The sequence below is a fragment of the Lutra lutra genome, chromosome 8, assembly GCF_902655055.1.
Source record: "Lutra lutra chromosome 8, mLutLut1.2, whole genome shotgun sequence".
Classification (NCBI taxonomy): domain Eukaryota; kingdom Metazoa; phylum Chordata; class Mammalia; order Carnivora; family Mustelidae; genus Lutra; species Lutra lutra.
This window is the reverse complement of record NC_062285.1, coordinates 99,205,397-99,218,291: the sequence shown is the minus strand read 5'-3', so window position 1 is coordinate 99,218,291 and position 12,895 is coordinate 99,205,397. Positions and strand designations below refer to the sequence as shown.

General features: G+C 43.9%; 1 protein-coding gene across 1 annotated transcript in view; it reads right to left on the bottom strand.

Annotated features, from left to right (window-relative positions):
• The window catches only part of TRHDE (thyrotropin releasing hormone degrading enzyme), a 372,234-nt gene extending 361,443 nt beyond the window's left edge, over nucleotides 1-10,791 (bottom strand). The window contains exon 1 of the mRNA XM_047743059.1: nucleotides 9,820-10,791. Coding sequence (XP_047599015.1) covers nucleotides 9,820-10,721 — 902 coding nt within the window. The 5' untranslated portion in view covers nucleotides 10,722-10,791. The remainder of the gene's footprint in view (nucleotides 1-9,819) is intronic.
• Between the last annotated feature and the right edge of the window lie 2,104 nt (nucleotides 10,792-12,895).

Sequence of the window (12,895 nt, the reverse complement as noted above, 5' to 3'; positions counted from 1 at the left end):
AAGGTTCTTCTTTCCAAAAATGCCAGTACCATGATAATATTTTTCCTTATGATTTTCTATTGATAGTAATATAGTTTTATTTAACGAGAAGTCAGTTTAATAAAATGTCCTTCCAGTTAAAAAGTACCCATTTACAATTTTCTCTTCACATGCTTTTGTCTTCCATAATGTTTTTGAATCTCATCTTTCCATCTCATTAATTGAAATGTCCACTGAGCTTGATATTTCTTTCCTGAGCTCTTTAAAAGTTACCTGCAGGATTCCATATATGGGTAAAGAGTGTTCCTTTTTAATTTTCAAGTGTCTGAGAACTCTAGTTTCACCACTGACAGACATCTGCTGTGTGTGAGCTTTTTAGGTGCATGGTAGGATTTTTTTTTTTTAAATATGACCTTTTTTGTTCTTAAGGTCATGATAAGGTAGACGACTAATAATACTGGGGAAAAGGCTCTGTAAGAGTTCAACAAAAGGTTTGCAATTAGAATGTATTAGTCATTAAGTAAAAATCAAAGGTATCTTTGGCATTAAGTAATTAGTGGGTAGGAATTTATTAGATATAGAAGATTTAATATATCTGGGTTAATGAGAAATTCATAAACCAAATATTTACGCAGAAGAATTATGTTGTGTACTCTCTCATATAGTAAGTAAATATGTTAGTAAAGCTAGCAATTTAAATCACTGATTCTCAGGGTTGAAAGGAATATAAAGACCACCTAGTGCCTTTTTCTGCAATTAATATTCTTAATGAATTCACACACACAGTATATGTCTATGCACAGAGGGCCACCATATATTCTGATAATGTCTAAATGAGGAAATACCAATTTCACAGTCTGACAACTGAGGACGATTGCAATTGAATTTCAATTTGGTATTTAGGAAATCAAAAAAAGTCCCTTGGTAAAGAAGAGTGGTTGGACTAGATTACTTTTTAGGTCTTTTCCAAGCTCAAGATCCTGTAACTGAACAAAACTGAGAAATAAAATATTCCCTGAACTTGATGAGATTTTTTCTTGAATATTAAATTACACTACCGCTAAATAGCTTTTTACTACAAGCTCTGTTGCACGTTTGTTTCTCTTAATCATCATTCTTGAGTGTTCAACACTGAGGAGAAAAAGATAAATATATATGCTTCCTTCCCTCAAGGAGTTTATACTCTAATAAAAGAAATTAAACAAATACCTAACCAGGTATTCTACAAAAAGCCATGACAAAAAAGGAAAACATATGAAGACATTACATTCTCCCAAAGCAAGACTTCTCAGTTTCCGCACTACTGACATTTTAGATTGGATAAATATTCTTTGTTGGGGGCTGACTCATGTCCTGTAGGATGTGCAGCAGCACCCCGGGGCCCTTACCACTAGATGCCAGTAACACTTTCCACCCCATCTGTGACAACCTAAAGGAGGGGCATGGCAAATACTCAGTTGAGAGCCACCTGCCTTGGGAGCGGAAGAGACTTCACAGAGAAAGAAACGTAACAATTGGTCTGAAAGCCTGGGTAGTATTTTAAAGGTCAGAAGCAGATGAAGAAGTAAGGCAGTTGACTCCACGTAGCACAGAAATAAGCCTTTAAAAGAGTGTTGACTCACTTATTAAGTTAGTGTTCTGACTGGCCTCTCATGGATTCTGGCTTTAACAGGTCTCAGCATTGCCTGTCCGTCTCTAACACCTCTCTTACCCTCGGTACTCCTCTGTCTAACAAAAAGACCTAGTTCAAGGCTCTGTCCCCTCAACATGCAACAGTGTCTGCTGGATTTTAAAAATATCATTCTGCCTTCATCGTTACCTTGTTAGGGTTGCCTTCAGTTGGTGGAAGTGAGACTTCTTTTCTGTTTACTGTCATCCCAAACATCAAAGAAGCCTCTAAACAAGGTGACTTGGAGTAGAAAGTAATGAATTTGGGTTTTGAGTAAATTCAAAGTAAGTCTGAAGTGGTAGCAGGACACCAGATAGAAGAAATACAAAACATTAATTAAAAATAGAAACATTTTCATATATAGTATGGATACGAAATACACACATAAATGCAGCAAGTAATATAAAACAGCAGGAGGCAGAAGGTAATCGGGACAAGTATTTCAATTTCTGTTTTTCTCCTGCTTTTTAAACAAAATCATTTTTATCTTTTAATGAATCTCTCTATTACCATAAAAAATGCTACATCCAAAAGTGACATCCTAGAAGTGTCATTCCAAGAATGTCACTTTAGCATAACTAGAAAAACAGAAATAATATACATGTATTTTAATTATCTTCTATCTAAAATAAATTACTTTATTTCTTAACAACTTGCCTATTTGACATTTTGGTTGAGCTAAGAAGGAGGGCGTAAAGCTCTGTGTTGCCTCTGAAGGATACAGAGAATTGATTTCTTCTTATTTCTGCGGAAGTTCACTAGGCAAGCTACTTGTGTCAAGTCATTATGATAAGATCCAGCAGAAGTAATGCATTAATGTTGGCTGATATTGCCAACAAATTACTGTATGTGATACAAAACAAATTTCTGTTCCATTATTTTCAGTTCGCCTTTTCATAAAGTTAAAATATGCATAGGAAACCAACATTTGCATGACTCTGTTAGCATTCAGATTGATTTGTGACTTTTCATTGTGGAACCCACCCAAACCAAGAGAACCTCACAAATGGCATGCCCTATTCAAGAGGTTTCCATCTGGACCACATCTTTGCACACCACACATAAAGCAGCGAGAATGATCTTTGAGTTTCCTTCTACCTCAATTGCAATTTGCCCAGTGTTGCCGTAATTTCTGACTCTTAATGAAAACTCCCAAGACCTAAAGAAAAGTTCCAGTGGAACTATTCCACTGGTTGCAGTAGATGGACTCAGTTACAAGGTCATGGAAGTTACACATGTCCCATTTAAAGCTAAGGTTGTTAATCAAAATGCAAATTATGACTCAATGACAAAACATTTTAAGCTAAAACGGGTCGTTGTTTAGACTGTGTGTTTTTATGTACTTCAATGAGTCATTAAACCTCTGCCATTTCAGAAGAAAAGTGCTCCTGCTGAATATTCAGTGCTATAAGCAAGCGTGTAATCTATTTTTTTTAAATAACCATTCTAGTAAACTAAAAACATAATGCAATAATGCCAGCAATATGTATGTAGGAAGTGGTGCATATGTGAATAATCGTGTTATAAAAACAGAGCACAATATTCATAATTGTTTTCCTATTTATGTACTAAATACTCTTATCAAAAATGAGTCCTGAGTGCTTGATCACCATTGATGAAGAGTATTATGAATGCACTAAAATTACCTTTGCAGGCCATAATATTAGGTTCTTATAAGAATAAATAAACTAGTGTCTGAGATTCATTTGTTTCATAGTGGAAGGAGGCAGAGCAATATGTAAGTATTATGAAATAGCACTAGTCTCAGAACTCAAAGTCTTAGGAACAATAGCTAATGACTAGTGTGCCTTTCCCTTCGTACTTGCGGTTTTTCTATTTGATGCTCTAGCTTGCGGCGACAACGAAGGCACCCCCCTGGCCCTTCAGCCACTGGTCTCTGCTATTCTCGCTGCTGATAGAGTACCATAACTAGAGAGTTGTACGTTCCTTTTGTTTCACACTCTCTTCCTGCTCTCTCGGCCCCCTCCAGCTCACAGGGCCTGGACCAAGCATGGGTTCCTCTCACTGCGTAAAACCACAGCGCTGCTCTTCACTCTCTTCTGCAGAGTGGAAAGGCTCTGCTTCCTCCTCTCTGTCTTTTGAACCTTGCTTGGGAGGAAAAACAGAGAGCAGTAGGAGGAATGTCCACGGGTGACCACTTCCCCACTGTCTTGATAATAGGGAAAAACCCCTACACAAGAATATTGACCCTACATGACCCTGTACCAATGCAAATAGTAGATCTCCAGCCATGGAATAATATAATAATATTAAAACCCCCAAAAGAGCTTACCAATTGTCAGACATGGCTCTAAATGCTTTATTACTTAACTTGTGATCCTCACAATAACCCTAGGAAACAGGGTATCATTATCCCCATTTTCCAGATGAGGATACCAGACACAGAACAATTAGGAAATTTTGCCAGGGTCATAAAACTAGGAAGTGGCAGAGTCAGGTCATGAACACAGGCAGCCTGGATCCAGAGTCCCTGAACACAGTAAGCACACACGTGCTCTTCCATCCAGCAACACAACCAAAAGCAGCTTGAACCTATTCTTAAAAGAGATGGAATGTAACCAGGATTGGTAATTTTAAAACTTTTTTCTTTGTATACCCATCATCTGACTTTTTTTTTTCAGTTGTGTGGTCACAGGGAAAGATCTGAATAATTAAACTAAAACATCACCCTGCAAGTGAACCTAAGTCTACACTGGGAATTCACCCCAACCTAAGTCTACACTGGGAATTCACCCGATCCTGGAAAAATCAGTGCTAGAGCTCCCTAAACCAGGAAGCCACTCATTTATTCAGAAGCAGGGAAGGCAGGAGAGGTGAGCCGGGACCCCCTCACCCCATTTCAGCCCCATTCAATCTTGCCAATCTTATTTTCAACACCACCATACATTGTGGCCGCATGAAATCATTCCAGATTGGCCAGGAAACCTGGGGGAGGGGGTATCTTTCAACTTTATATTCTTCCAATTTCCATGTAGCGAGATTCTACATGCTGGAGAGAACATCCACTCTCTAGTGGCAAAAAAAAAACAGGAAGACCTGGGACTTTGCAAAACTCTGGAGGAACCTAGTCACCATAGCAAATCTGAAAGCATGTAAAGGACAAACCAATAATTAAAATGAAGTGGGCAATTTTGACAATGATGATGACAGGTGGGAGAATGAGCATGGGGTGAAGAGGAACACCCTTCCTTACAAAAGGATGTACTAAAGATCAATCATTTCTTCTTTGCTCCTTTTATATCATTCTTGAAGCTGTGCTTAAAGAAGTGAGTGTTATTCTTGTCATCACATGGACAAATGTCCCCATCCTCAACAAACGCCTTCCAGGCCATCACCATACCCAGTGGGGAGAACTGGTTTGAGGAAATAAACATGCTTTGCAAACCAAACAAATACCAGAGAACCAGTCACAGGTCCACCTTTGTTTGAAACAGATCTAGAGGGCGCCTGGGTGGCTCAGTGGGTTAAAGCCTCTGCCTTCAGCTCAGGTCATGATCTCAGGGTCCTGGGATTGAGCCCCGCATGGGGCTCTCTGCTCAGCAGGGAGCCTGCTTCCCTTCCTCTCTCTCTGCCTGCCTCTCTGCCTGCTTGTGATCTCTGTCTGTCAAATGAATAAATAAAATTTAAAAAAAGAAAAACAGATCTAGAGCAGATAGGCCCTATTTAGGATTTAGAGTACTTTGCACACATAAAAACACAGGCAAACTAATTTAACTCTTTGAGAGGAAGTATATATTGTATTACTATCCAGGGTAATCAAATCAGATGGCACCATGAAAAGCACGCAGGACAAACACCAATTGTATAGATTTTCCTATCTAAATGAGTCACTATTCATTATTAACTGATCAAAGATTTTTTTTTTAATTTATTTATTTGACAGAGAGAAAGAAACATCAGGAGAGGGAATCTGGCAGGGGTAGTGGGAGAGGGAGAAGCAAGCTTCCTGCTGCGCAGGGGCCTCAACACAAGACCCCATCCCAGAACCCTGGGATCATGACCTGAGCTGAAGGCAGGTGCTTATCAGACTGAGCGACTCAGGTGCCTCTGATCAAAGCTTTTTAAAAATATTTTCTAGATTTGGTTTACTGATGGCATTCTGAATTATGACCAAAATCCAGCTTGGGACTCTGTTAGGCCATATGGTTATGTGTGCCTGACAGGAAAACAATGACCTAAGTCCATTAAGGAATTCTATAAAAAAGTTTTCAGAGAAACAACTGGTTCTTACAGATTTTTCAGTTCAGAGCCTTGTATAGAGGAGCAAAAAGACATAAACTCTAACTTGCTCATATAAAGATATCTCCTCTCCGGAATGAACGACAGAAATGAGGCTGCTTTCAATATAAAAGCCATGTGGTGGTTTTCTAGTTTTTATTAAATATCATGATTATTAATTCAGTCCGGGAAAGTACGAGGCATCAAATCATGTACACTAATACCACAGAAGATCAAATGCCTATCCATAAAAGAGAGAGTTTTTTGCAGTTCTCCTTGAGAACCACAATCTTATTTTTCCATTTTATGTGGAGATCATGATTTCTCTTTAAAATAATCCTTTACAGAAGAAGACCACCCATTTTTAATTTGTCTTCTGTAACTGTGGCATGTTATAGACCCAATCAAAGTTTGTTCAAAAAAAAAAGTCTTCCATTTGAAAATGGATAAAACATTCATTTACTCTGAGTAAATTTCCTCTTTCGATCCAACCATCTGGTTCTAAATTAAGGTACCCTACTTTGAACATGGGTATGCTTGCCATCTGGCTACCCGAAAGCAGCAATTACTTCAGGTAAATGAACATATACCTAATTCTAAACAAGTATATTCTACTATAGGATAATCTGACATAAATACACACCCTTTTTATCGCCTGCTATGCACCAACTTGAGGAAAAAATGAGTATGTGCTCCGCCTAATGGAGATAATTTACCGCTGTGTATAAACATTTCAAATTCAAGAGAATTTATGTATTTGCAATATTCAACAAGTGGTGAATTTCTCATTATCTGAATTATCAACTGAAAGCAGAGGAGCCTTGGGTTTCAAGGTAGAGTCTATCCTTCTGTCCTCTACCTTTCTCCAGTGCGGTATAAGAACCAGGAAAGGTAAGTGTTCCATGTAGGATAAAACCAGGTCCCATTCAATACCTTGTGGGGGATAAAACCTTCCAAGGGTCATAGGCATGTAGCAATAGTGAGATCTAATTTTTCTGCCCTCACCCAAATTCTTTTTCTCAGACTTCCAAGAAGTGAACCAAAGAATCTCATTGACTCCTGGGTATTAATGTCTCCATATAGGCTAAATAGGGTGGACTCAATTGCAGCACTGCTCTTTTAAATACTTCCAGTTGCTCTCTCTGACTCTCCATTGGCAGAATAAATACCTATTTTATTGCAAAGATTATCCAATAATTAACTTGGCAAAAACTACAACTAACTAAAGACCATGATGTTTTATCATTAATCAAATGAAAATTTAGAATTTACATCTATGTTCTCTTTGAAAGTGTTTAAAAATATCAAATTACAGAGCATTTGGGGGACGAAATCATCACCAATCAAAGTCCAAACCTGACTGAGTTCCTGACATTGGTATGTTTTAAAAATTCTCCAAGTAGCCATGGTAACAACAACAATCAAAAAAAAAAAAAAAAAAAAAGACTTAATAGATGTAATGTTCACATAATTGTGAACAGAGATTTCCTTTGCCATATTAACTCTAGTTAGAAACACACTCAAGAAATTATCATATTCACTCTGGTATTGAAGGAAAAAAAAAAAAAAAGAAGAAGAAGAGAAGAAGGACTTTCTCTCAGATGCTGTTTAGAAACAAAAACCTGAGAGCTCCAGAAATATTGAATCCAGATTTTCTATTGGGATGCAGAATACAGCCACATGTGCTCTAGGTTAAACTTTCAACCAAGTCATTTACATTTTTGGGAGAAAACTGAAGGAGAGAGTTTAAACACAAATATGCACTAGGGGTACAAGAAAACAGTTACGGGTCAAGCTGAAACATCTGGTCTTTTTAAGAGTCCTGCTAATTTGAATATACTGACCAAAACAAGCTCAGTTCCAACAAACATATTTGGGCATGGCTCAAAAAACAGGATTTGTTGGAAGTATTTATTTCACCAGAGCAAGATTAATCAGTGATATGCACTCCCACTGTTGACATTTTGACATAAGCTTATTCCAAACACAACATACAAATTTGCCTTCTCTGCATTTTCTCCCCATATTTGATATGATGGTGGGTTTTAAAAATGTATTTATTCTGTATTGTTTAGAATATGTTGAAGGAAGTGGTATAAGAGGGTTTAAATTATCCACACCTGATCTTAGTAGTTTGAAAGTGAATAATTTATACATTCACTTGTAGGAGGCTTTAACTATCACACAACTACTAAAGCATTAGAGAATTTATCTGAGGTTGCTTCATAGCAATATATAAATAATAAAACTTTTGTGTTCTCCCATAACACACTGACATTTCAGCCTCCTATACAATAACAACTTCTGGGAGTTTCCAGCCACCATAAGCCCCAGTCCATCAGAAAACCAAAGTTCAAGCCTCACTTCTCCACTGACAAACCTGCTGATCTCAGGCACCTGGGGCTGCTCTGAGCCCCAGTTTTCTGCTGTTGTGAAAATCATTTGAGGACAGAAGATCCAGGGGTATCATTGCTAATCTCCAACCTGCCTCTACTTCTAAGGTTGTCAATTTCTTTTTTAAGGTCATTTCGGTTGTTTGCTGGCCCTATCATCATTTAATTAATCAAAGTTGTTTTAAATGCAATGAATTAGGACAAAAAGCAAAAATCACTTGTTTATTCATTCAGTAATATGCTTGAGTGCTGACTACCCCAGGAGGCACAAAATAGCTCATATGTATAGTGGACACTCTATATGCCCTGTATAGTTTAAGTGCTTTTCAATGCATTTGCTCATGGACACCTGCAACAATCCCTATGAAGACAGTACTTATTATTGTCCCCAAGTTAAAAGTAAGCATATGGGCTCCAGAGCCAAATTGCCTGGGTCTTAATCCCTGCTTTGTCAGGTCATTATGTGATGAATTACTTGACTTCTCTGTGCCTCCATTTCCCTACCTGTAAGATAGGAAGTGTCTTGTGGGACTAAGTTAATATATTTGGCTGGATAAGCACCAGAGATAGCCATTGTCAGGAGCTGGTGACAGATTCGTCAGTGTCTTCCAGCCTTCACCACAGCTAGCTCTGCATCTGGGATTCGAACCCACTTCTGTTTGACTCCTAAATCTGAGGTCTAAACAAGTTGTGAAAAACCCCACAGCCTCTCAGAAAAAAATAAAATAAAATACTGCCCAAATCTAAAAAGCATCAAAGGCACTCATTAACAAGGCATTGGAGACTGATGGCTAGCTTTCCCTCTTGGCACCACTGGAGTCATTTCCAGAGGCAGTAATTCAAGAACAACAACAAAAAACTAAAGTCACTCTGTGTCTGTGTTGAGAGACCTGGCAGCACCTCCAAGGACATTTCTCATTGGCATTGACCATGGCAGCCTCCCCCAGACCCCTTTCGCCCTCCCCGAGTCTGTCACCTGGACCTACTCTTACTGCTCCGAATCTCAACTTGCAGTTTTGGAAAACTTCATGCAGCCAAAGCTCACTGTCTGCTCTGTGCCTGCCAGATAACAGGCGAGGTGGGCATGCCGAGGGAGGGGGGAAGGATTTTGCCCTGCACTGCCATCTCACCTGGATGCGCTACAGGCCTGGCCTTTGACCCTGCGAGTATTTTCCCTCGACGGTATCTTGGCAGGCTTTCGATGCACCCTGGCATCGCTCAGATTTCACACTACCCTTTAAAAATTTTTAGGCGCCATGCTGGCTAAGGAACTTTGACAGGAGGGAGTTCCAGACTAGAGGAGGGGGTGGCACTCAACGTTTGGTGCTGGTGACTGTGTGGAGTTGGCAGCAGTGAAAGCCCGGGCATCTGGGAGACCCCAGGGGTTCTAGGTGACGACCCTAACCCATCTCCGCTTCCTTCACCCACCCCGCGCTTTTCGGTCTCGGAAGCCAACCCGGTCCCCCGGGTCGCCGGCCGCCCAGCCTTTCGAGCAGCCTGGCTGGGTGGGGCGGTGCCGGGCACCGCCTCCCTCCCTACCTTCTCTCCCCGTGGAGCACGTAGGAGCTGCGGAAGAAGCCCAAGAGCTCGTTCTCGATCAGGGCGTTGTAGATGATCTTCAGGTTGTAATTCCTCTGCGCGTCCAGGGTCCTATTCAGCACCACCACCAAGACCTGGGTTTGCGGGTAGAGGAAAAAACCGGCCACCGGGACAGCACCAGCCACCCGGTCCTCGGCCACCTGCACCTTCTCAACCGCCACCCGGGAGGCGTGCAGCACGACGTAGCGGGTGGCGTTCCGGCACGCGATCTCCACATTGACCTCGCCGGAGAAGGTGAAGTTCTCCATGAAGGCGGTGAGCATTAGGTTGTAGTGCAGCGGCTTGAGGTGGCCGGACAGGCGCAGCTGCGTCCACGGCTGCCACTGCTCCCGCTCCTCCTCCGACGGCGGCTGGGCGGACGGGGTCCCAGGGGTGGCCTCTCCGCCTACCTCGGGCTTCGAGGAGTCCCCGCCAGCCTGGTGGTTGCGCCGGGCGGAACCCGGAAAGCTCCCGTTGCCCCCGCGTGCGGGGAAGCCGGCGAGACCGCCGTCGGCGCCCGGGGCTGCGCTAGCTCCGCACTCGTCGAAGCGCAAGCTGAGCAACACCGCGAGCATGGTGACCGCGAGCAGTGCCACGATGGACACCGCGAAGGCCAGCACGAGCCGCTTGTGCACCGTGATGTGGCGCTCGGTTGTGCGGGGTCGCACCCCCACGGAGTCCGTCCACGGGTCCGAGAGCCCCCTGCCGCCGGCCCGTAGCGCGGCGTCGTTCTCCCCCATGGTGGCCGCGAAGGGTGAGCTGCTCTTCTCAGCCCCCTCCTCCTTCTTCTTCTTCCTCTTCTTTTTCTTCTTCTTCTTTTTCTTCTCCTCCTCTTGCTCCCCCCGCTCGCCGTCCAGGGCCATCACACAGCCTCCTCCTCCTCCCCCGCCCCCTCCGGCACCCCCCGCGGGCGGGCCACCCGGGCCACCGCCGGCGCAGACATCAGAGAGCGCACGCGGGCCGAGGACGCGACGCCAGCTGGGACCCTGGAGACGCCGGCCCAGGTTCTTTTAAGACGGGTTCTGGCCGCAGGCGACGGCAACCTTGGCGCCCCCCATCAGCCCCGCCTTTCTCCGGACACTGGCGGCCGTGGCGCCGGGCGGCGAGGTCTGGGACGCACCCAACTTAGGAAGCGTCTCGCTCGCCCCACGGCGCGCTACTTCTCCGGCCGGCGCCAGGCGCCGGGGCACATGCTGCCTCCGCCCCCGTGCGCCTGCGGCTCCAGGCTCGCCCTCCCCTGCTCTCGGCTCTCGCCAGGCTTTCCGCGGGAGCCTTCCGCGGGAGCCTTCCAGCGGGTCCTCAGCTAGAAAGAACGGGGAGCGGTGGAGAGGGAAGTTAGGGCTTCCGCTTTCTCTCCCCACTCCAGCGGTGGCGTTCAGTCCTCTGGGTGGGATGTGCTCGCAGCGGCAGCGGCGGCAGCAGCGGAGGCGCCCGAGCCATGCACTCCGCAGCCGGGGGCGAGAGGATGGCTGGGGAAGAAGACAGCGGGGTGAAGCCGGCGGGCGAAGTCCCAGGGCCGCAGAGCTGCGCCGGGAATCTGCCCTGAAGAAGCCGTCTCTTCCACCCCGGACACTTTAAGCAGCGGGGGCGGCAAACGGCGTGAGGTTGCAGACCGGACAGCGAGCTTCCCTCGTTCCGACGTTGCTCTGACCTCCGGGGATGACAAGTGAGCAAGAAGTGTTCGGTCGGGCCATCCCTTTCAGGTAGCTGATGCTCCGGGTTTGCTCTGTATCCCCGTGGGGAGAGCCGGAGTGCGTGTGTGCGAGTGCGAGTGTGTGTGCATGTGTGTGTGCTTGTGTGCCTGTGTGTGTACACACAGTCTCAGGGTCCAGATTGCCAAGGCTACTCTGACTGCATTCAGGGACTGAAACTCCCCGAGAAAGGCAAAGGAGAGAGCGAGAGACCGCGAGGAGGCAGGGAAGGCGGGAGGGAGGGGAGCGGCTGAGCGGCAGAGGCAGGCACTGGGAGATTAGAGAGCTTTTCTCCGCTCTGTCACACCAGACACCCACTGCCACAGAGGGGGTTGCTGAGCCGCCTGCAAGAAGTACATTGTAAATCTTCAGCGCAGCCTGCCCGGCAGTCTCCCTTTTTCCCCGGACTCCTTAGCCTCACCGCGCCTCTCGGGAGGGATCCTTGGAGCCTTTGGCTATTAACATCTAGAGCAAAGGAAGATCCTGGTGCGGAGACATCAGGCTCGCTAGAGGATTTGGAGGATTGTATGTAAATTGAAACAAATTCTCCAAAGCCTGACTACATATATTATACTGTTGTGATGAGTCCAGGTGTTCAGTATGAAAATACGAGTTAGCAATGAAGCATTAAAATCTCCCAGTAGGAAAGGCTAAATAAAAGAAGCACTTTCCCCCAATGAATAATTGCTATTTATAGATTGGGGAAATGATTAAAATCGAATGCCTACATCCAGGACCAAAAACTTGAGACTGAGAGAAGCTGGGGATCTGAGCCCCATCGCTGGGGACTCACTAGAGCAGTGAACAAATATATTCCATGATTGACCAGTTTTTCACTTCACCCAGCCACAATTGCTTTTTTGCAGTTTTTAGTGTTATCAGGAAAATCGTTTAAACTTTTTTTAGAACAGTTATCAAGAGGAAGTTTTGCTGATAGCAGGAGCATCCAAACAGGTTCACAGACTGCTGGCTGGTTATGGACTTCTAAGTTTATTGAAGTTTTACAGTGCAGAGTGTGTATGAGTATATGGGATATGCAAGCCTTAGGATTTGTGTGAAAAACTTGAATTGGAATAATAATCAGAAAGCAGCCACCCCAAAGCTAACAACTAAGAGGCAGGAGTCTCCAGTTTTTAATAAAACAAAGTATAATGGACTTCAGAGCCAATAAAAAAAAATGAAAAATAAATAGATAATAAAGAATAAAAAGAAGTAATTCCTTTTTACGTGTTTCTTTCACATCTTCAAATCCTGAAGGCATTTTAAAAATCATGTCCCATAATTATTTTTCTTACAAAAAGGAACGTTAAATGCTCCTGGCTTTGTACACATCCTGAAAATGTACA